Source organism: Ursus arctos, unplaced genomic scaffold, assembly GCF_023065955.2.
Source record: "Ursus arctos isolate Adak ecotype North America unplaced genomic scaffold, UrsArc2.0 scaffold_3, whole genome shotgun sequence".
Taxonomy (NCBI): domain Eukaryota; kingdom Metazoa; phylum Chordata; class Mammalia; order Carnivora; family Ursidae; genus Ursus; species Ursus arctos.
In genome coordinates, this window is record NW_026622985.1 from 5,479,399 (window position 1) to 5,503,334 (window position 23,936).

At 51.3% G+C, this 23,936-nt stretch overlaps 1 protein-coding gene across 5 annotated transcripts in view; it reads left to right on the forward strand.

Moving 5' to 3' along the window:
• GRB10 (growth factor receptor bound protein 10) overlaps nucleotides 1–13,447 on the forward strand; it is a 179,232-nt gene extending 165,785 nt beyond the window's left edge. For all 5 annotated transcript variants that reach the window (XM_048213051.2, XM_048213052.2, XM_026501705.4 and 2 more), the window contains 6 exons: nucleotides 133–210; nucleotides 1,007–1,123; nucleotides 1,951–2,017; nucleotides 2,207–2,294; nucleotides 11,592–11,685; nucleotides 12,941–13,447. In XM_048213051.2, coding sequence (XP_048069008.1) covers nucleotides 133–210; nucleotides 1,007–1,123; nucleotides 1,951–2,017; nucleotides 2,207–2,294; nucleotides 11,592–11,685; nucleotides 12,941–13,087 — 591 coding nt within the window. In that variant the 3' untranslated portion in view covers nucleotides 13,088–13,447. The remainder of the gene's footprint in view (nucleotides 1–132; nucleotides 211–1,006; nucleotides 1,124–1,950; nucleotides 2,018–2,206; nucleotides 2,295–11,591; nucleotides 11,686–12,940) is intronic.
• Nucleotides 13,448–23,936: the final 10,489 nt, after the last annotated feature.

Genomic DNA, 23,936 nt, shown 5'->3' on the forward strand with positions numbered 1-23,936 from the left:
CGCTCACGGCGGCGGCTGGGGTATCGCTCCCTGTTCGGTGCTCCGCGCGGTCCTTCCCTGCCGGGTCTGCCGTGTCCGGGGCTTGGGGGGGCTCCTGGGGCCCCGCGGCTGACGCTGGCCTTCCCCCTGCAGTACGGGGTGCTGCTCTACCAGAACTTCAGGATCCCGCCCCCGCGGAAGGCCTTGCTCCCCTCCTTCTCCACGCCGGTGGTGAGTACAGCGGCAGCGTCACAGCGGAGCGTGGGTGGTGTCAGGACGGGTGGTCGCCAGGAGCCGGAGCAGGCTGTGTGTGGTGCCCCGTCCCTGCGGGGAGCTGGGTTTGTCTGGTCAGCGGTGTGACTGCTGGGGACGGAGCCTGCACCAGCCTCTGGCTGTTCAGGGGCTCAGGGACTGTCACCGGCCAGTCCAGCTCCCTCCCGGGTCGGCCGTGGCACCGTGGGCACGGGTAGGCTGGAGCCTTCCCTGGTGGGCGCTTGGAGCTGGGAGTGAGTGTCCTTGTTCTCAGGACGTACTCTCCTTCCCAGAGGTGCAAGAACACTTTCCTCTCAAAACACGACCTTGAAGCTCCTCCAGGCCCCTTCCTGGGGGAGGCCAGGTGTCCATGGGGAGAGTCCGCACATCGCCCGGAGCTGAGCCCCTGGGGGGGACTTGGTGGCTGGTGAGGGCTGAGCTCTCCCTGGCGTTTCCACTTCTCTGATGTGTTCCTGTACAGGCTGGGGGCCTGCAAGGAGCCCCACCGCCCAACCCGGCGGCACCCCACGGCCTCCAGTGACGTTTGGATGCCACGAGGGGGCTAGAGTGTCTCTTACCCCCTCAAGAGAAATGAAAGCCGTCTTTAGCTCAAGGGCCCTCCTGCTACTGAGTTCCACCTGAACCTTAGAGTGGGGGGCGGGGTGTTCCCGTCACCCCCTCCCGGCCTCCTTCAGGATGGTTTTGCACCAACCTCCCCGAGTGCCACCGGGGCCCGGTTCCCTACATTTTAAGAACTTGTGGCCTTTCCTTCCAGCGCAGCGTCTCTGAGAACTCCCTTGTAGCGATGGATTTTTCTGGTCAAACAGGAAGAGTGATCGAGAACCCGGCCGAAGCCCAGAGCGCAGCCCTGGAGGAAGGCCACGCCTGGAGGGTAAGGCCACAGCCAGTCCCGTGGACAGGCCCCCTCGCGGGTGGCACCCCCCACACACACACTGATCTCCAAGAAGAATGGCCCTGTGGGTGCCGTAGGGGGGCGAGGTGCTGGGGAGGGGAGGGTGGCCTCTGAGTCTCAGCTCGGGGCTCCTCCATGTTGCCAGCACCCACGACCCTCCCGGCTCCCATGGGAGGAGTGGGGCAGGAGCAGAGCCTTCTGACCTTGTGGCTCCCACACATACCTGCTCCTGCTGGTGGTGGTCAGTGGCCGTGTGTGGACAGCACGGAGCCCACCCTCATGTCGCTGCTGGACGCTCACATCGTGGCTCGACCACTAACCAGCTTGGTGGCCTTGGACAGTCTCTTCCGTCGGAGGCTCATGCTCCTGACCTCCCGATGGAAGAATGTCACCCTCATTTCAAATTCTCTGAGATTGACAGACAACGTACAAAGCCCAAGCCCGCCGCTCTGGCCCGGAGAGGTCCCTGAACCTTAGCTTCAGAGCGTGTTGGAAAGGAACGTCCCCACAGCCCGGGGACTCTGTAAGGACAGTGTTTTCAGTGGAGAAGCTCATGCTTTTCTCCCAGAACTTACCCAGAATTTCACTGTGTGCGTCTTCTGTGTGCGTCAGTCCTGGGATCATTCAGATTCCCCGGATGCTTCTGTTTTCACGATGGTGGTCAGACGGGGCAGCTGGGTGGCTGTCCCTCCACGGAAGGGGCCCCATCACCCCAGCCAGGCCTCCCCCCGACGTGTGTGTCCCCGGTGGCTGGTGGGCCGTGTCGGTCTGCTGTCTTAGCACTAACACGGGCATTTCTTCCGCAGAAACGAAGCACACGGATGAATATCCTAGGCAGCCAAAGTCCCCTCCACCCTTCCACCCTAAGTACAGGTAAGTGCGGCCCGGCGGCCTGATACTTTTATGCACAACGAAGATGAAACCGCTCCCATCCCTCCCCAGCCTCCCCAGACTGGCGGGGCCCTGCCTGCACCCCCAGGGGTGTAGCCGTGCGCGCAGATCGCCAGTTTGCTGTGCCTTCAGGGAAGCCGATCTGCCCTCCTTCTCTCTTCCCTCCCGCAGTGATTCATAGGACGCAGCACTGGTTTCACGGCAGGATCTCCAGGGAGGAGTCCCACCGGATCATTAAGCAGCAGGGGCTGGTGGACGGGTAAGGAAGCGCTGTCCTGGAGAGCAGGCGTCTGCCTAGGTTCTGTTGCACTGTGTGCACCTTCTGTCTGGTTTCTAGAGATCCTGGATGGCGGGCAGTCATTAGAGTCTCAGTTTAAAGAGGGGAGAACATGGCTCAGGGTCAGCGTGGTGCGGGGCGGGCTCAGCTAGCCAGTGGCCGAAGGGGGATTGCTACCCATCCTGTCCACGCTCCATTACGAACTTCTGCCTCTGTTGCAATTGAGATGGACCGAGAGCACAAGCTGGTAATTTTTCATTAGCAAGGCAGGGGCACACGGAAGAAATATGATTTTGTTTACATTTTATCATTTATTGCTGAGAACAAACAACCCCAAACCTTCGTGGCTTCAAGCCACAGAGCTGGATCATTTGCCACGGTTGGAGTCTGGAGTCGGTGGAGTGTGTCCTCACCTGGGCCAGCTCGGCTGGGGACGGGTCCGCCTCCCTCCAGGGTCTGGAGGCTGGTGTTGCTGTTGGCTGCAGAGATGGGGCGACTGGGCGTGTGCCAGCAGGCTAGTCTGGGGACACTCACACCGTGGCTGTCGCAGGGGTCCCGATGCACAGGCCCTTCTCAGCGCTAATATCCTGTGGGCTGATGCACGCCCCGCAGCCTTGCTCCCGTGGCCGTGGGCCGGGCCGCCCAGGGGCATGGATGCAGACCTGTGTCCTTGCTCCCCACTCCCAGCAGGAGGCGCACTCTGGTGTTCCTGCCCTTCATCTGTTAAAAGTTTTGCTATAGAAATTTAAAAATTTACCTATGGACTCTGGGAAATAAACTGAGGGCTTGGGGGGGGGGGTGAGGGAATGGGATAGGCTGGTGATGGGTAGTGAGGAGGGCACGTATTGCATGGTGCACTGGGTGTTATATGCAACTAATGAATCATCGAACTTTACATCAGAAACCAGGGATGTACTGTATGGTGACTAACATAATATAATAAAAAAATATTATAATAAATTAAATAAATAAATAAATAAATAAATAATAATAAAAATGTACCCAGGAGAGAAGAGGATCGTGAGCCCCCATGTAATCCTTGTCTGGTTTTGACAGTTTGCTAATTTTAGTTTGTCTGTGTCCCTTCCCACGTGATTGGCTCCTCCCCGCCCCTCCTCCTCCCTCCTCCTCCTGGAAGATGTTGAAGTAAATCGCAGACATTCTAAATTTTTACCAGTAAACATAGTTAGTGTGTCTCTAAAACATAAACACCCTTCTTTTTGACACAACCACAAAATCATTGTGCTCTTAAAGAAATAAGCAAGAATTCCTTAAGATCATCTAAAATCCAGTCTGGGTTCAAATTTCCCTAATTGCAAAAAGAAAAAAAAAAAACACCTTTAAATTGAGTAGGTTCAAATCGGGGCCAACAAACTGCATTTGGGGGATAAGCCTCCTCAGGTATGACGATCTCCCTCCGCTTTCCTTCTCTTTCCCTTGTCCTCCTGTTCGTGTTTTGGGGAGGGACTGGGTGAGTTGCAGCCGCGAGGTAGCCGAATGCTTGGCGTTTCCCTCGAGTGAGGGTCAGTTTGGAGAAGAACGATGGGTCTTCTACCACCTGCCTGTAGTGACAAATGAGCTCTTTTCGTTTAAACTGTGATTATGTATATCGATTCTTAAGCATTGGACTAATTTCAGTCAACACTTAGTATTTTCGATGCCCAGTGTGCCCTGTCTTTGGCCAGCAGGCCTTTTTCAAGTTGGTTCCTGAGTTCTTTGGATCCATCACGAACAGTGTTGGATTCCAGGTGTAACAAGAGAGCGTTCAGCTCCCGCAAACGTTTCTCTTCAGAGCCGCGTTCTTTCTAGTGGAAAATGGTGTCTGGTCACCACAACCTGTAGGTTTTTTCCAGGGACAGAGCTAGAACAGAGGCTTTTTTTTTTTTTTCTTTTTTTTTACAGTGGAAAAATAAAAATTTGAAACCCTTTCTTTATGGGGTTCACATTGATAAACCGCCAAATCAGCTGGAAGATTACAAGGTTTTTACTTGATTTTACTGTATTTCTCTTCTCTTACTCCGAAAATGTTACTAAAGACGTTATTGTTTATAAATACGTATTTTCCCTTTGTCTTACCACATCTGGAAAATATTCATGTGGTCCTTGTAATACCGAAGGCACGTTCCAAGCAGGTCGTGTTCAAGCACCACGTTTAAAGCATTTCCTCTCCGGGGTTCTAACAGCAAAGCATGACGTACTCAGTGAGGTTCATTTGTCTCCGTTTGCTTTCAGTTTTTCCGTGGATCTGATTTGTTTTCTCTTTGGCTTAATGCTTTCCGTTACATTATATAAAACAGTCCCCCAGTGTCGAAGTAAGAACAGTGAAACCAGGCGGATTCCCTGTGGATTCTCTCCTGCCCGCCGCAATTGCCCCACGATAGGAACCCATTTTATGGGGTCTTTTCCTCCTCCCGTTGTTTTCAGTGTGAATGTAAGCAGAGCGTATTTGCCTCCTGCTGGGCCCCACCTGAAACACAGGTACAGCCCGCACCTGCTATGGGAGGGTCCCCCGGCCCCCTGGCTGACATCAGGACATTTGGGGCGCTGTTAACACTTCATATTTCCGCTGCTGCTGATGGTAGCCAGACGTGTGTGGGCAACAGCTTCCCCACGGCCCCTCAGGCTGCGAGGGGGTGTCTGTCTTTCTCATCTGTCATTGGGGAGGCCAAGCCTCTTTCCAAAGATTAAGACCTCAGGCGTTTCTTCTTTTTTGCCATTCTGAGCTGTCTGTTTATATCTTTTGCCCTGTATTCTCAGTATGGTTTTTTGCAAACCTTTCCTATGTTACCATGTATCGTTTTGATTTTGCTCATGGCTTGTGTTTGTTTCCTGTTTGGTTTAGGTTATACAGACTTTTTAACGTAGATTTTATGTGGTCACATTTATCAGTTGTGTCCCTTTTCCTTCTGGACTTTTGAGTCCTTGTCATGTTTGTTTTGGCCGCTCCAAAATCGTAAAGGAGTTTGTTTCCTTTCTGTTCTAGGAATTCCTGTTGCTTCTCTTCTTTCCCTCTGTCTTTTTTCTCCGTTTTTTTCTGTCCGTGTATTCATTTTTGTTTGTCTGGATCCCAGAGGCATTCAGAACCTATTGATTCTGGGATGCTGTGTAAAGAATGAGTCCTATTTATTTTTCCTATGCGGGTATAACATTGTTCCAAAGTACTTATTGAAAGGTCACCCTTGTCCTGCAGCAGCCCTTTTTTAAAGCATTAGAAATGAGTCCTCCTACCCTGTGCTGTCTGATGGCTGCTGCCCCCGCCTAAGGAGAGGAAAACCCAACAGTGACACTGTTTGTGTTCAGGTGTGTGTGGGGTCCCGGGCTTCCTGCACAGACTGGACCCGTCCTCAGCCCCGAGCTGCATCACAGGGGAGCCCCACGATGCTCGGATGATGTCACCACGTTTCCGTGGGATCCGTTCCAGGGAAGCCCAGTGGTTCACTTGCCAGGGGGTATCATAGTGCCATAAAAGTGAAGCTTCCAGGGGGATGGGATTTGGCATCATGGCCACTCGTGATGGTGGCATGTGGGTCGCTGTGGAGTGGATGGAACCTCAGAGGCCACGTGGAGATGTGTGTGACTGAGGAAGTCCCCCTGTGATTCCCAGACAAGGCCCAGCCAGGCCCACTCTGCCTTAAAGGGGCTGCCCCTGTGCGTGGGAGCCGTGCGATCATTCGGCACACTCGGGCCACTAAATTGTGTGTCTGCACCTGTTTTGTTTTGTTTTTTAAGATTTTATTTATTTATTTATTTGAGACAGAGCACGAGCTGGGGGAGAGGCAGAGGGAGAAGCAGACTTCCCACTGAGCAGGGAGCCTGATGTGGGACTCGATCCCAGGACCCTGGGTTCATGACCTGAGCTGAAGGCAGACGCTTCACCGACTGAGCCACCAGACGCCCCATGTCTGCGCCTGTTTAAAAAAACAAAACAAAACATGTTTGTCTTTTCACCACTTCCTGGAATCCTTGTTGGCAAGGTTTCTGTCCTTTCAGGCCTGGAGACGAGGATGAGCATAACCTCTGTCACCTTTCCTCCCACAAACCAGCCCTCCTGCTGGTGTTTGCCCCATGAATAAGCAGGATTTTCTCTCTGGGGTAATCTTCAGTCCTGATGTCAGGGTGGTGGCGTGCTGGAGAAACCGAGAACAGGATAATAGGACCCATTCAGGTGTCATCACAGTGAGGCCAGACTTCCATTAATTCCTGGGCACTTAGGGTGGAAATGTGTTGGGAAAACAAGGTAAATGAAATAATCAATTCCTAATCTTGACTGCTCCCTGCAGAGATAATGAAAGGAAGCCAATTTAGAGAGTCTAGCAATGCAGAGAAAGTGACTGAAAGTCAGCCTTAGCCTCAAATGACATAGGGAGTTAGGAAGAGGGGCCAGGAGGAGACAACGGAGCCTGGAGTCGACCCTGGAGGGGTCTTTGAAATCCCCGGTATCAGGGTGCACTGAAATTGCTGCCCGCCTCCTTCCGCTCTCACCGCCCACAGCCCATCCCACAACCTGGAAGAGAAGGCTCTTTCCAAGGGCTGCTCTAGCTCTGCGGTCCCCCCTGCCAAATACCCTCGGACAGCTCATGTCATCTGCATCATTCCCGGCTCTGTCCCGCACCCTCCCCACCCCGGCCTTGTTCACACTCAGGTCCAGCCCCACCCGCCCCTCTGCAGCCCCCACTCTCCAGCTCTGTGCTGTTGGTGAGCCCAGGGGAGCACACCAGTCCTCCGCTGGGTGGAAGGAAACTTCTTTGTCCAGATTTGAGGTCTTTGCAGCTTTTCCACCCCCCCCCCCATGGCAGGGAGAGGGGTCCTGTCCCAGGGCTAACACATCGCCCCAATCAGCACCTTGACAGCACTCACCAGCCGTGGAGGTACCGTCTGTACACACCTCCTCAGATTTTACCTGTGGCCCTGTCGATCCTGGAAGCCAGGGTTCCTCCATGGCTAAGGCTGGCTGTGTGACCCTGGGGAGTTTGCTTAACTTCTCTGCGCCCCGCTTCCCCCATCTTGAAATGAGAACAATGACAGGGTCACTGCGGGGACTACACGAGTTGATGAGTGCGCAGAGCCTCACTCGTGCCCCTGAGCCCTGTTGCCCTGTGGACCGCTGTCAGCCCCAGGCATAGGCCCCTCTCTGCTTCCAGAGCCCGCCAGTGAGCACATTTGCAAGAGCTCCCCCCAAACCCAGTCCTTACAGCTTTCCTTCCTGTGCTGGGTTCCAGATTTCTGTCTTTTTTTTTTTTTTTAAGATTTTTATTTATTTATTTGCCAGAGAGAGAGCGAGAATGAGATAGATAGCACACAAGCAGGGGGAAGTGGTGGGCAGAGGCAGAGGGAGAAGCAGACTCCCCGCTGAGCAGTGAGCCAGATGCTGGACTCGATCCCTGGGATCATGACCTGAGCCGAAGGCAGTCACTTCACCCACTGAGCCGCCCAGGGGTCCCCGTGTTCCAGATTTCTTGACCTGGCCGTATCGCCTGGCGGTGCCTGCTTGCTGCTCCGGCTGCCCCGGGGTCACATTCAGCTCCGCATGCACCTGTCTGCAGCAGGAAGTGGCCAGGAGCTACCTAAGGTGACAGGACAGAGAGGGACAGCCCAGCTTTTCCTGTCGGACAGCCTGGCGTCCAGGCAGCTCCTGGTTTTCTGCTTATATATAACCCAGAATGTAACCCAGAATGAATGGGTTGGAATGAAATAAGCCGGAAGGCAGATCTTGAGGTAGACGAACAGGGTGTGCGGCACTGCCCGGGAGAGGGGCGAGACCCCCTGGCCCCTTCGCGGTGCTGCGTGGCAGGCACCCCACACCTACCCCCCACACGGGGCCCGCCCCACGAGTCCTGGGACTCCGCTCTGCTTGGTGTCTGCCAGAGGGTGTTCAGAAGAACGTGCCTCCTGGGAACGCTGGGACAGAGAGGGGGGTGGTCATGCAGGACTGGAGAACACTGCGCTCCAAGCCTCTAGGTGCCCACAGTGGATATTCCCATTTAAAGGCTCTGAGAAGCCCTGTAGTAAAATAAAACGCCTTTCGCCTTTTTATTTTATTTTTTTTAATTTTTTATTATGATATGTTAGTCACCATACAGTACATCCTTAGTTCTTGATGTAAAGTTCCATGATTCGTTACTTGCGTATAACACCCAGTGTACCACGCAATACGTGCCCTCCTTAATACCCGTCACCGGCCTATCCCAATCCCCCACCCTCCTCCCCTCTGAAGCCCTCAGTTTGTTTCCCAGAGTCCACAGTCTCTCATGGTTCATTTCCCCTTCTGTTTACCCCCCCTTCATTCTTCCCTTCCTTCTCCTACCGATCTCCCTGCTATCCCTTATGTTCCATAAATGAGTGAAACCATATGATAATTGTCTTTCTCTGGTTGACTTATTTCACTTAGCATTATCTCCTCCAGTCCCGTCCATGTTGCTGCAAATGTTGGGTAATCGTTCTTTCTGATGGCTGAGTAATATTCCATTGTATGTATGGACCACATCTTTTTAATCCATTCGTCTGTTGAAGGGCATCTCGGCTCCTTCCACGATTTAGCTATTGTGGACAATGCTGCTATGAACATTGGGGCGTATATGGCCCTTCTCTTCACTGTGTCTGTATCTTTGGGGTAAATACCCAGTAGTGCAATTGCTGGGTCATAGGGTAGCTCTATTTTTAACTTTTTAAGGGACCTCCACACTGTTTTCCAAAGTGGCTGTACCAACTTGCATGTCTCTTGCCCTGTCAATTTTTGCCATTCTAACTGGCATAAGGTGGTATCTCAATGTGGTTTTGATTTGAATTTCCCTGATGGCTAATGATTTGGAACATTTTTTCATGTGTCTGTTGGCCATTTGTATGTCTTCATTGGAAAAGTGTCTGTTCATATCTTCTGCCCATTTTTTGATTTGATTATTTGTTTCTCATGTATTGAGTTTGAGAAGTTCTTTGTAGATCTTGCATACCAGTCTTTTAACTGTAGTGTCATTTGCAAATATCTTCTCCCATTCCTTGGGCTGCCTCTTAGTTTTTTTGACTGTTACCTCTGCTGAGCAGAAGCTTTTTATCTTGATGAAGTCCTACAAGTTCATTTTTCAAAGCACTGGAACAAACAGCCCTTAAATTTGTGTGGAACCAGAAAAGACCCCAAATCACCAAGGAAATGTTGAAAAAGAAAAACAAAGCTGGGGGCATCACAATGCCAGATTTCAAGCTCTACTTCAAAGCTGTGATCACCAAGACAGCATGGTACTGGCACAAAAACAGACACATAGACAAATGGAACAGACTAGAGAACCCAGAAATGGACCCTCGGCTCTATGAGCAACTAATCTTTGACAAAACAGGAAAAAAACATCCCATGGAGAAAAGACAGTCTCTTCAATAAATGGTGCTGGGAAAATTGGACAGCTACATGCAAAAGAATGAAACTTGACCACTCTCTCACACCATACACAAAGATAAACTCCAAATGGATGAAAGACTTCGATGTGACATCTCCAAATGCAAGAGAAAAGATGAACTTGTGGGACTTCATCAAGATAAAAACCTTTCTCCTTTTTAATACAGGCCTTTGCCGTCCTGTTTAGCTGCTTTCCGTCCTGACAGTGGAGTCCGGAAAGGACGGCTGCACTGGTGCTGGTCGGTTGGTTTTCCTAGGGCTAAAGCGGGGCTCTTTGTCACGTGGATTCCGGCTCTGGGGCTTTTCTCTCTTCCTGTCTCAGGTACAGCTGTCTTCGCAGCGAAGGCCGGTTGCGCTCGCGAAAGAGTGAAGATTTCTACTTCTTTGTGCTATTCGGATTTTTATGTACTTTTTAGCCTGAAATATATTCGCATTGTGGGAGAGTTGCCAGCGTCATATTATGCGTTTTCTCAGCTACCCCAGCTGTCAACACTGCGGCCCATTTGCTTTATCATAATCTCCCTCCATCCCTCCCTCCTTTTTTTGTCTGAACCCTTTGGGAGGTAAGTTACAGACAGCATGAGGTCCCTTGTTTCCTGCTTATTTCAGTAGAAAATTTGTGAGAACAAGGACTTCTTTTCCGTAACCATGGTATCATTGTAAAAATCAGGAAGTAGGTAGGGGCGCCCGGGTGGCTCCGTGGGTTAAGCATCCGCCTTCGGCTCAGGTCGTCATCTCAGGGTCCTGGGATGGAGTCTGCGTCGGGCTCCCTGCTCAGCGAGGGATTTGCTTCTCCCTCTTCCTCTGCCCCTCCCCCTGCTCAAGATCTGTCTCCCCCCTCTGTTTAATAAATAGGTAAAATAGATCAATTAAATAGATAAAATTTTTTAAAAATTGGGAAGTTTAACATCCATGTGGTTCTGATCTCCAAGGCACACACTTACTCCGGTTTTGCCAGTGGCTCCTATTACGTCCTTCATGGAAAAAGAAAACAGCGTCTTAATTCTGAATACTTCTATGGGGACACGTGTCTTTAGCCTTTGTCCTTTGTGGATACTTGTGACACAAAGAAGCCAGTTTTTGCAGAGTGCACCTTGGCGTGGGTGCGTCTGGGTGCTCGGGGATCGGCCGAGTCATCACTTTGCAGGGAGGGACACGGAGTCACCCCTGGCTGGGCAGGGTCGGCGGATTGTCTCGTTCCTGGTGGTGGTGCCTCAAATACCAGGTGGTGACAGTATCGGCGGGGTTCTCCGAAGGACAGTCGCTGTGTTTCCCTTTGTAATAAATCAGTTAGGGGGTGATGGTTTGAGAATGAAAATTCTCTGCCTCTCATCAAATTTCATCCGCTGACGTCCGCTCCCATGGACGATCTGCTTATTTGGTGGTAACCCGCGGCCGTTGCCAGACATTCGAGGACCCTTCATCCCTTCCTGTGTGTTTAGCTGCCCTTCTGCTCTAAGGAAGATCCCTTTCTTCTCCTCTCTTAATTTACTTGCTCATTTATTTATAGTATCTGTATATGCTCATGGGTTCCTGTTTTTTCCTCTGGGTTATAATCGATCGCTTCTGATAGTTACTGTGATGCTGCCTCCTGGGTCATGACCCTTTGAGCTCTGAACTTCATGACTTTCCGGCACACACCATTCCCGATGTGTCGTATACTTGCCTGTCCGTGGCCCTGTGTCCTTTCAGTGGAGAATGACGTTCAGAAACCAGTCCACAGGTGCCTCAGATGCCCAGGCGTCCTAAACCATCGTGGCTGCAAGCCTGTCTTATCCTCGGGAGCAGGGAAATGCGGGTGTGGGTGAGTGTGTGCATGTGTGCAAATATACAGACACGCATCTCAAGTCTGGACTTTCAAAATGTACGATCAGCTGATTTTTTTCCATTCCCAGGCTATTTCTCCTCCGAGACAGCCAGAGCAATCCAAAGGCTTTTGTGCTCACACTCTGTCATCATCAGAAAATTAAAAATTTCCAGATCTTACCTGTAAGTATTGGTAACTTTTCACTGCGCCCTGTTGTTGTTTCCTGGGTTTATTCTGAATGCAATTTTCAGATCCTAAACTAACCAAACTACAGGTCGTTCAACGTCAGACAGGGCCAAGCTGACCAGGCACATGCCTCCCAGAGTCCCTTGCAAGGTTTGTTCTTTGAAATTGGGAACACACCTCCCACAATTCACCGTTTGGTTGGGGGGTAACATATACAAAGTTGACATCAGATGTTTCATACAATTGATATATTCTGCGGCTAATAACGTTCCTGAAATGTTTCCTGTGGGACCCAAACCCAGGCCATGTTCTGCCCAAAGAGGGTGGTGAGGTCTTTTCCCCTCAGAGAGCCACTCTGCCCAGTAGCAGAGGAAAGCCCCGGGAGGCCCGCACCTGTTGCACACCGTTGCACCTGGTGTTTCTGAAGCCTGCTTGAGCCCAGGACGTTAGCATCTCGGGAATCCCGCAGGGACAGGAGGAGGAGCGGGAAGGGAGCGCAGGGGAGCCCGGTTAGCTTTTGTGCTGCCCACACTTCCAGCTGCGTCCCGACGATGCCCTCGCTCTGCCCATGAGGCAGATGGAGGAGCCAAGGCTCTCAGAAGCTTGTCCTGGGCCAGCTTCCCAGACCCCACAGAACATTCTGCGCCAACCTGGGATTCGACCCATTGGGGCGGGGGGGGGGGGAGGCGCTTCCTTCACGGTTTGCTCTGTCCGCCCCCGTTATCTTGTTGACACAGACGCTCTCCTTCTCAGAGCCTCAAATCAAGTGAAAAGCCGTTTTATGGTGGGTGGAGTGGGTAATGCCATTCTCCCAAATAACCCCAAGTTCTGGAAGCATCAGAAGGATAGTAGCTGGAGGCTTGAGAGCAACAAGACTGGAAAACAACAGGTCCCCTGGTGCCTCTGGCAGTATTTTGGACTTTGGAAGCGGTTCTGAGTTTATTCATCACGAGAGGTTTCAAGCCAACCAGCTCCATGCCTGTGGTGTGGTGCGACTGGCCCCTTCGCACTGCACCGCAGTCCTTGAACTTAACATTCTCTGGGTTCAGACCGGCCTTAGGAATGTTGCTCCTTCTGGAAAGTACCGTGGGGTCCCTCCATTTTGGTGGAAATAGCTACCCAACATGGCAGGACCTGGGAAAGCCCTTTTCCTACCTGCCCTCCCCGGTCCCTTGCAGTGACCCCATTGTCGTGCTCTTTGTCCCCAGGGGTGTGGCCCCTAACTCGGCGTGTGTTCTTGTGTCCCTCTAGTGCGAGGATGACGGGCAGATGTTCTTCAGCCTTGACGACGGGAACACCAAATTCTCCGACCTGATCCAGCTCGTTGACTTTTACCAGCTCAACAAAGGAGTCCTGCCTTGCAAACTGAAGCACCACTGCATCCGAGTGGCCTTGTGACCTCACACTGACTCTTGGCTGAAGACGGGAGGAAGCTGACACTGGAACGGGGACGGGGGGTTGTGCGTTGCCAAGAATACACGTCTGTTCTGCACCCCGGGGCGCAGGGTCCGTCGGTGCCCACCCACCAGGATGGACTCGTGGCTGGACTCACGGAATGATTTGCTGCTGCGGATCCCACGGGACCGCCTCCCTCCGCGCCGGCCAGATCGGGGAGGCGGGAGAGAGCAAACGCAAATCGGAGGAAAAAACTGGATCAATCGTCTTGGCTGGGCCACATAGGAACGAGAACCCGAGACGCGTAATTGGAAATGAACTCTTGCCCTGGAATAATCTTGACAATTAAAACTGGTATGTTTACTTTTTTGTATCGATCACTTTTTGCACTCCTTGTTTTCAATATTGCCCTCGGCCCCGGTAGGAGGGGTGCGGCTCTTCCGTGCGCGTGGGGACGCCGGGACCGCGGCGAGGGGGCAGACTCCAGAGACTGAATCCGGGCCCCCAGGTGTTTCCAGAGGGTGGTGCCCACCCTGTGCAGGTGACCGGAGGCGGCTTTGGCTCCCAGGTAACAAACCACCCCCAGCCTTCCCCAGAATACTTGATGAGCTTTTTTTGTTTTAAATAAAAGGTGTCACCTGTGGTAGTCATTGGGCCCGTGGTGTGGACACAGGCACCCACGTCTGCCAATCACTGCCGTGTACACAGATGTCCCCTACACCCATTGCGCGTGTGTCCTTCATAGTTCCAGAGGTCCGGGTGCTCTGAAAAGCTCGCTGGCCCACTGCACAGCAGGGCTGAGTGACCTCACCTCTAGCTGGACGTGGAGAGTGTCCCTGGGGACCCCTCCCCCCGGTGCCCAGTGTCCACCGCTCCCTCTCAGCCTGTTCTAGAAAGCCTTACCCCCCACCCCCACGGTAGCTTGGGGCCTTTCCTGGCTGTTGTTCCTCTCGGGGTTAAAGGATCTAAAAGGAAAACAGGACCTGCTTGGCTGCCAGTGGTAGCCGGTGGGTTTCCATGGTGATAAAGACGTAAACATTGGAAAGGGCACGTTTGCAGCCCGGCACGGAAAGGTCCTCGCTTGATGACCTCCGTCCTGCTGAAAAGCCCCACGAGCCAGCCCAGGCGGAGGCCCCCCTCGGCGGGCTGGCACGCAGAAGTACCTCACGACCATTGTGGGCATTGGAGAGTCTGGTCAAGACAGCACTGCTTCCCCCTCGGGGGCTGAGTCACACGGTGGCTGGACTGTGCCCCCCACCCCCTCTGCCCCGTCCCCTTAGTTGAGTCATCCGGTGTGACAGGGCCACAGCTTTACCTGCGGTCTGTGCAAAGCAGAAAGGTCTCCCCTGACAGGCCTGGGAGATCAGTCACCACACAGGACTGGCCCCCCGGGTGCCTGACTCTGCCCCACCGCTGTGCCCCCCACGAGCTCACGCCCAGGTGGGACCCACGGGACCTGCCTCGGTGGCACCGCTGTGCTCTAAGACCTCGAGGGTGTAGAAACACTGTATTGTAGTTTACAGTCCTCATTCTGCTTGTTTTCCACAAAATGTCTACTTACACAAGTGCAGAATTTTTAGTAAAACGTTTTTAACCGTAAACGCTCAGTCGCGTTTTCTTCCTTTCGTAGCCAGTTCATCTTTCAGACCGCCGACGGTCGGCTGACTCCCGAGGCCTGCCTGGCCACAAGCTTCCAGGGCGCTCCCCCTCGGACCGGTGTTTCGGTTACACTGTTAGACATTTTTCTCTTCACTGGTTGGAAGTAGAACCTGAAAGCAGTTCGACTTCTCTCTTTCTCTGTGCGTAGACCAGTAGGATGAGACTCTCACGTCCCCTCCGCTAGACAGCACCCCCAGCATCTCGTATTTATACACATGCATTTTATTTAAAAGGAGCTTGAAAGCGGGACTCTGACTCATGGTCTGTGTGTTGCTGGTTTGACGTCTTCTGTACCTTCCGGCCGCGGTGAAATATCGGGTGGAGGGTGGGAGGCCCTGTGCCTGGTGGCCGGAAATTCCACCGGAAAGCAGCCAGCCCCTCGAGGATGCGGGCGCCCGGCCCAGCCAACCAGGGGCAGAAGGACGTTCGACTTTTATTTTTGTATTTAAATGACATGAATGTAAATGGAACAGCTCAGGGTCGTTTTGGAGCCTGTTGACTTTCTCTCTCTCTCTCTGTCTCTCTCTCTGTGCCTGTGATTTTCTTTTCTAAAAGGAAAACCCCACGTAGCAGCCTGGACTTAGTTGGGAAGGATACCCAACGCTTTGGGTATTGGTGTTGAAATAGGTGAGCTCTGTTACCTTAGGTCTTTGAGTTCCAGAACGTTGTATTCGCTAAACTTGGAGAAATATGTGCCTCAGTCTAGCTGTTTTGTCTTCTCTTTTCTGCACTTCATACCTGACGGTTTGACCAGTTGGCACACCTGTCCGGGGCAGGACCTGCTCATGGCGGATCGTGATGTCACCGGGCAAGTGCGCGGTGACTGTAAAACGGCCTGACGGATAAACAGTTTCAGGGAATGCAGATGGTATTACGAGACAAAACCCTTATTCCACGTGCTTTTCCCCTTTCTGTACATAGCTCTTCGGCTCGTGAACCTAATTGTATACTTTCAGGTATTTTTGTACAAATGAGAGACTGATGTTCTGTTTCTTGTAATTAGAAATAAACATTACTACCGTGTTCTTCATTTTCCACGCTCGTGTGTCTGTTGCTGTATTTTGGAACACTCCAGCAAGCCCGCCCCCGAAAACTTTGAGGATAGTGTAGGATAGCAACAGTGCGTTTCTTTGCACTGGTTAGACACTAGTTGAAAAGGAGTTGATGCGTGACATGCGGGCCGGGTGGCTCCGTGTCGCTGCCTGGATGGCCTCAGCGGCCTCTTCTGCCCACACCCCCACTGCAGAGTGTTTCAGAGGTAGCCAATCTCCACTCAGGTTTCACAAACACCTCAAGGAACTCTTATAAAAGTTTGCATTTGAGAAATCCAGTGCATTGTGGGTGCTGCAGTGGGACCACGACAGTGGGTCAGATCCGGGTTTTCTAGTCAAACTGACAGGAGGAAGGAGAGAATGGACGCCCCATGTCTCTGCTTCCCCAGGACCTCACCAGAGAGCCTGACTCTTCTCCTTGCCTCTGGTCACACACACCTTCCAGACAAAATTCCCAAATGATACATTAATTGGCGATAGAATGTTGTTCCCGTGGTGGTTCTATTGCAAATTACCACAGTGTCATTTTGGGCAATTATGGAATTTTGTTCTTTGAAAGAAGAGTGATGACCACTTCTCTCAGAAAATAAAAACCCCGTGGTAACCACACACTCAAGCCCACGCACGTGCCAAGTGTCTGCAGGAGCTGGAGCAGAGGGTGCCCAGGGCGGCGCTGAGTCCAGCTGGGAGATTGGCATGTGAAGGATGAGCGTGAAGGTGACCAGAGGCAGACGGACAGCACTGCCTTCTCTAGGTGGGCGCTGTCCGATACCACCAGGCACACACACCTGTTTAAATGTAAATTTTAATCAATAAAAATAAAATGAAAAATTTAAGTTCAGATTGCACTAGCTACATTTTTAAGGGCTCAACAGCCACAGGTGGCTAGCGTCCACCACGATCGACGGTGCGGACATAAAACACTTCCAACACGGCAGAAAGTTCTGTGGGACAGCGCTGCTCTGGGTGACGGACCGCGAATGCCTACGTCACGGAAGTGGATGAGCTCGAGGAGGGTCCGTCTCTTGTGTCTGGTTGGTGCTCTCAGTGGGCAAAGCTCAGCCTCAGACCCAAGGTGAAGGGTACCCCCCTCTGAAGTCACACCTGTGCCCCCCCCAGGTAAGACACACTAGCTTCCTTTTTGCACGACAGAAGGACACTGTGCACTGCCTTCGTTTCCTTTGGCCCAGCCTGCTTCCCAGTTACAATGGAATGAGTGGTTTCACATCAGACACGCGTCTTGTGTATAAAACAGCTGTGTCTGTGTAGCCCGTCCTCCAGCCCCTGACATAGAGGACGCTTCCCGATCTGACAGCGACCTGCTCCATGAGCAGATTTCCTGGACCGAGCCCGAGTGGGAAGGGTCCATTTTCTATTGCCCAGATTCGTGCCATTAGTGATTCTCTCTCCAGACGGTGTAGCTTTAGTGTCTAAATATACAGTGTGTGTTTGCACACAAGGGCCCTGCGTGTAAGCAGGCACCGCATCAGTCCTCATCGAAGACACAGCCACCTCGTTCCCTGCAGGAGTAAGAACAGGCCATGCACTGCTTCTTGAGAGATGGTTTTGTATGAGCGATCGCACTGGAAACAGGGCTCATTCTTGATGCGTTTCTATGATTTAAACCTGACCCCCACAGAACACTGTTCGTGAGCTACGGCGGGCGTCACGAGGAGAGCACTGTGGGCTTCTCCCAGACGACCAGCAGTATGCCCGAGTATTTCACTTTGTGGGCTCTTTTTTAATTAGAGGGAGGGGACTCGCATTATTTTTTATTTCGTGCCAAAAGTGAAGTGGCCTTCATGTCTTGTTACTACACTATTTTCAGTTTTACATAGAATCTGACGGTGCTGTATTTCTGAGCTGATTGAGATGTTTTCCTATGGTGATTGGGACATAGATGACCTACCTCAGGGCCGTCTGAGTCCTGCTGTGAAATTAGGCTCCGCAACCTGCGCCAGACTTGCTTTCTGACCCTTCCCTCCCAAATAGGTACCTTCAGGATGACTCCACACGGATGTCTTCCTGGCCTCACTCCGGAGTGTCTGATCAGTGAGGACAGAAGGTGCCATGGGACCCGGCCCCACGTGACTCGGGGTGCCTCCTACTGGGGAGCGGAATTCTAGAGGCTGTCAAGGGAGCAGGCCTGTGCCCTTGGCCACGTTTCAGTGGCATAACTTGGAGAACCATGTGACACACCTGTGAAGGGACGTGATGGATTCAACCCACCCACTCATCAGAGTCACATTGGGAGCTTTGAGGCTACACATCTCCAGGCCCCTCTTAAGCTTTTGGAATTCAAGTCTTTGACGTGGCAATACAATGCTTGCTCACAGGCCCCTGCAGGTGGGTGAGGTCATCTCCAGCTCAGCATGGTTCCCGAGATTTATGGTGCATGCATCTGCTCTATTTTTATCCTTCCCCAACCCTTCAGGAACTTGCTGAGCTTCTAACTGGAGAGCTATTGGTGGGCTGTTGGGAAAGGCTGAGGCTTAAAATAGAAGTCCTTGAAGCTGCCCCCGGGAGCACCTCTGGGAGCACCCCTGGGAGCACAGGACCGGCACAACTGTAAAGGCTTTAGGGAGGCTCTGGCCCTGGCAGGACGCAGGCAGCCTCCAGCCCATGCTGCCACTGATGGGCCCCGTTCGGCCCCCCGGTGCAGTGCCAGAGGTCCCCATGCTGTCACCCCCACCTGGGCACACCAGGCTGCTCACTCTCCCCGCTGGGTGGGGCTGGTTCAGGTGTGCACAGCCAGGTCATGTGCAGTGAGGCCTGGAGTCCGTCTCCCGCTTCTCCAACGGGGCTCTGTCCACTCTGTAAGGTTGTCATCTGCACTGTCACCAACAGAGCCCATCAGGGGCCTAACATAGCAGAGATGGGGCTTCCCACCAAGGCTCTGGGCAGGCATCAGCCCCTTGCCAACCTGAGCCCCCGGGGGCACCCTCCCATCCTGCCCTCTGCTAGCCTCAGCCATCCGTCCCCTCTGGAAGACAGGCTACCCACACCGACTCTGTCCACCTCCCAGGAGAGGCTCAGGTTCAAACAGGAAGGGCCACCTGTAGCGCAGTACCTGGACCGTCCTTTGTGTGCAAGTAGAGGAGCGGATCCCTCTATCTGGTCAGCTGTCAGAGCCACAGAAGAGCGCTGGGCCGCGGGTCCCCATGCAGGGGTGCATCGCCGCCCTCAGGACCCACTGGCGTGCCAGGCCCTCTCCTGAGCTGGAAATAATACTGGAAACGGAAGCAAGAAACTCATGGAAGGAAAACCACAGATAGCTAGGAACACGTGACTCTCGTTTTTTTAATTCAATAAAAAATAAACATAGGAGTGGCCCATCCTAGTGGCCTTCTCGACCTTTTTTGCCCATTGTTTCATCCTCAGTTTAAGATTTTACAAATCTTGACCAATTTTATTTCGATGAAAAGAGAGTATCCGTAGTGGCTTTTGAAGCTTGATGACGACCTACAGTAAGAAACACATTTCTACTGTGACGCCGTGCACATTATACACACGAGTAATGGAAACAAGAGTTTCAGAAAATAGTATCGCCCTTACCAGGTGCAATGCCCCTGTTGCCTCTTTGATTCTACTCCAATTTTTAAAATGCTGGTCAGGACACCTTCACAACCAATTTCTTGATCCAACAGTGCTTTGAGAAACTGAGTTGCAGTAGCACAAATTGGGGAATTCATAGCACCCAAATCCAAGTCCACTGTAAAGCTATAGCGATTCAAGACTGTGTGTTTTTTTTAAAAGATTTTATTTATTTATTAGAGAGAGAACGAGTGTGGGGAAGGGCGGAGGGAGAAGCAGCTTGCCCGCTGAGCAGGGAGCGTGACGTGGAGCTCGATCCCAGGACCCTGAGATCATGATCTGAGCAGAAGGTAGACGCTTCACCGACTGAGCCACCCAGGCGCCCTAAGACTGTGTATTAATGCAGTGCCTGGGTGGCTCAGTTGGTGAAGTGTCCAACTCTTGTTTTCAGCTCAGGTCATGATCTCAGGGTCCTGAGATCAAGCCCTGCATCAGGCTCCAAGCTCAGCAGGGAGTCTGCTTGAGATTCTCTCTCTCCCTCTCCCTCTGCCCCTCCCCCTACTCATGTGCGCGCTCACTCGCGCTTGCTCTCTCTCTCAAAAAACCAAACAAAACTGTGTATTATTGGTGAAAGAACAGATCCATGGAACACAACAGAGAGCCAGGAGCAGACCCCCATCGGTATATTCAGCTGATCTTTGACAAAGAGTGAAGGCAACCCAGTGGAGCAAAGACAGTCTCTTCAGCTATTCATGGGGGAACCACCGAAGGTCTGCATGCAAAACAATGAATCTAGACACTGACCTCACAGCCTTCACAGACACTAACTCCAAGTGGACCACAGACCTGAATGTAAAATGCAAAACTATAAAATCCCTGGCAGCTAACAGAGGAGAAAATCTAGATGAATATAAGATGTGGTGATGACTTCCTAGCCACAGCAGCAAAGGCCCGATCTGAGAAAGTGAGAATTGACAAGCTGGACTTCACCGAAATTTAAACAACAACAACAACAACTACAACACTTCTGCTCTTTGGAAAACACAGAATCTTCTCACTATGCCCTAAGCTACGGGGCTTTTCCAGAAAAATCTGACATTGGTCCTGATGGTGTGACTCTTCCTATTAGGGAGTCGCCTGGGACCCAAGCAACTATATATAACTCTAACTGGAAAGGCCAAATATTAGGAATGAGCAGCATTGTCCACAATAGCTAAATCGTGGGAGGAGCCAAGATGCCCTTCAACAGATGACTGGATTAAGAAAATGTGGTCCATATATACAATGGAATATTACTCAGCCATCAGAAGTGATGAATACCCAACATTTGCTGCAACATGGATGGCACTGGAGGAGATAGTGAAATAAGTCAAGCAGAGAAAGATAATTATCATTACGGTTTCACTCATTTATGGAACATAAGAAATAGGAAGATTGGTATGAGAGGAAAGGGAAGAATGAAGGGGGGGTAAACAGAAGGGGGAATGAACCATGAGAGACTATGGACTCTGAGAAACAAACTGAGGGCCTCAGAGGGGAAGGGGTGGGGGAATGGGATAGACTGGTGATGGGTAGTAAGGAGGGCACGTATTGCATGGTGCACTGGGTGTTATATGCAACTAATGAATCATGGAACTTTACATCAAAAACTAGGGATGTACTGTATGGTGACTAACATAATATAATAAAAAATATTATTATAAAAAAAAAAGAGAGAGAGAAACTGCATCAGCCTTGGAGATCGCCCACTGGGGATCTATGTGGGCCAGCTGCTCTGTCTCATCAGGAGGCAGCAGGGGCCATGTGGTCTCTGTGGCTCAGACACTCCTGGGCTTGGAATTCCATGGTCAGGTTTCCAACCACTCATGCGGGAGCATCAGTGTGTCTCAGGAACACCAGAGTTGTCCAAATGGACATTCATGCCGGTTCCATCTGGAGGCAGGAGATAGAAAAACACCTCGTGGCATCGTGGCTGCTGTGAAGAAATATGGATGAACTTAACTGAGTACTAGAAGGTTCTTGTTGGGGTGGAATCAGTCCCTGGTGTTGGCTGGGAGATCTAGGGGTCTGGGGTCCCTGCCATATGCAGCTCTTGGCAACGACGACGGTGCCACATCAGCCACCAGACCAGGCCCTCCAGCTACAGGCAGGCATGTCCTCTGCCAACACACACTCCGGCTGGTTATTTATGCTCCCTTGCCAGGCAACCCTTCCTTTGACAGACACCTTTCTTGGGACGTGTGTTTTCTTTCAACAAGTCAGGGAAACATCCTGTGTTTCTGCTCCACAATCTCAAAGCACACACATTCTGTGAACCTTCATGGGCGCAGAATGGTTTAGAAGGTGGAGGCAGTATAGCATCTTCTCAGGAGTTCTTACTGGGGGCTCAGCTGGGACTATGGAAAGTATCAAGTCTCGACAAAGCAGAGATATGGAAATCCACATACATGACTCCAGACCAGATGCTGTGGCTTTGAAACTCAGTGGAACTGTGCAGTGTAGATGGGACTTGCAACTCACTTGGAGGGGGCTAGCTCCCTGAGTCGATTTACAGGGTACATGCAGACCCCACTCCATCAGTGAGGTCTGGGTGTCTACAGATAACAACACCCGAACACGTTCTTCAGCTCCAAGCTGCATCAAGTTCAAAATGTATTCTCTTGGGAAGCATGAGTTCAAGTGAGATGATGAAAAGTACCTAACATTTACATTCTTGGCATCAACGGGCATTCAAAGCTGACATGCAAACACAGTACTTTGCTGAGACAGATAAAAGCTGTCCATCATTTATCACTTCTTGAGCATACAGTTGCCAGTTCCCATGACTCTGCCATGGGCTGTCCCTGGTCACCTGCGCTGGCTCTGCCCATGTTCATTCAGGGGAATGAACACCCCTGCCAGGGGAACATGTTGTCCCAGCTCCCAGAGTCCTGAAGTCATGTTCCTCCAGGTGCCCACAGTATGGTCTGGCTTAAAAAACGTGCCCTGTGCTGGCTTCCTCCCATCTCTGTCTTACTTCCCTATCCCTCCCTGGGTTTTCTGTGGTCACAAACAAAACAAACAACTTGCGCTTGAATCTTTGTCTCAGGATTAGCTCTGGAGGGAACCCAGACAAAGATGGGGACAGGACTGGAGTTAGGCAGCAACATTCTGGATGGGAAGACTTCCTTTAACATTACACATTAATGTTTTTCCAGCCCAAATCTCACCGCGATTTTTTAATGTACCAACAAATGATTTGAATGTTTCTCTTGAAACAGAAATATGTGAAAGTAGCAAGGATTTTTTTTTTTAAGAGAAAACTGCGGGAACTCTTGCTCTTCCAAGTATCCTAGTTCCGTGTAAAGTGATAACGTTTACATAATGAAGCACTGACATAAAAATGGATGGGCGATTCAGTAGAAAAACCACAAGCTAAAGAAATAGCAAGATGAGAGGCGGACTTTTGTCCCATAATGTTGGGAGAACTGGTTTACCAGTTGGGGGGATACATTAGAACCCTACTCTCTGCGTCACTCCGATATAAATTCCAGAGGGAATGAAGATCTAAGAATAAAAAAATATAAGTGTATACTACAGAGAAATAGGGGTCCATGTGCCTACAGTCACGAGTGGAGGAGACACCAAATCTGATACCAAAGAACCCAGAAGAACAGAGTTGGGATCCCCAGATTTGAACAGCCCCAGAGTGAAAACTCCAAACATCAAGAAACAGAAATCACAGTCAAGCTGGGGGAAGGATATTGGTTGTGATGAAGCATGATTATGATGCGTTGTCAAGTGGGGAAAAGCAGATGGCAAATAGAATATACAGGTTTATTGCCAGATGGTTAACACATTTGTAGGCACTGGAAACCTCTCGAAGGTCAATGTTGACAGCCAGTGTTAACTGTGGCACTCTCTCCTGGATAGAATTATAGAGGAACATTTTAACTGTTGTTCTTCAGAAGCTTTATCATGTTTCCTCAAGGAATGTGTGTCAGTTTGGGGACACTCTTAGATGGGATCTTTACTGAGAGCTAATGTGTCTTATGCATCCAGAGATGGACATGTGCTTGAGTGCACGGAGATGGGTAGAATGTCCTTAGAACACAAGATGTTCTGCCAACTGGTTCAACTAAAACATACATCTGAGGAAAGGTATCAGTCAAGGGAAGGGACGGTGTTCCATGAAAGAAAGTATGTGCAAGACGACCTCCCAAAGCCGAAGGAGCCATGAGACCGAAGGAAAAGGCCAACCAGTCCAGTCTGATAAGGAGTGGTCTAAGAAGGAGACTTCCAGACAGGAGCGTGTCTTGGGCAGCCAGCTGCAAGATGAGTGGATCTCCATAGCCCACCTCCTGAAAGACTGGCTTTTAGAGCCCTAGAGGCTGGGGTTCTGCTGAGGGACCCCTGGGAGGAGATGTTGGAGGATAGGTGTAAGTGGTAGTCATATCTCCAGAGCAGATCACAGACGTTATGTCCCAAGGGGGTACTCAAGTGTTACTACTTATGTGGTTAAATAAAAAGAAGAATACAGTGCAGTCTATGCCCAAGAAGACTTCAGGTGACAGAGTGGTCGCCATGGCATTTCTGTCCAAGATGGTGTCAGGCCGGTTGGCCAAGTA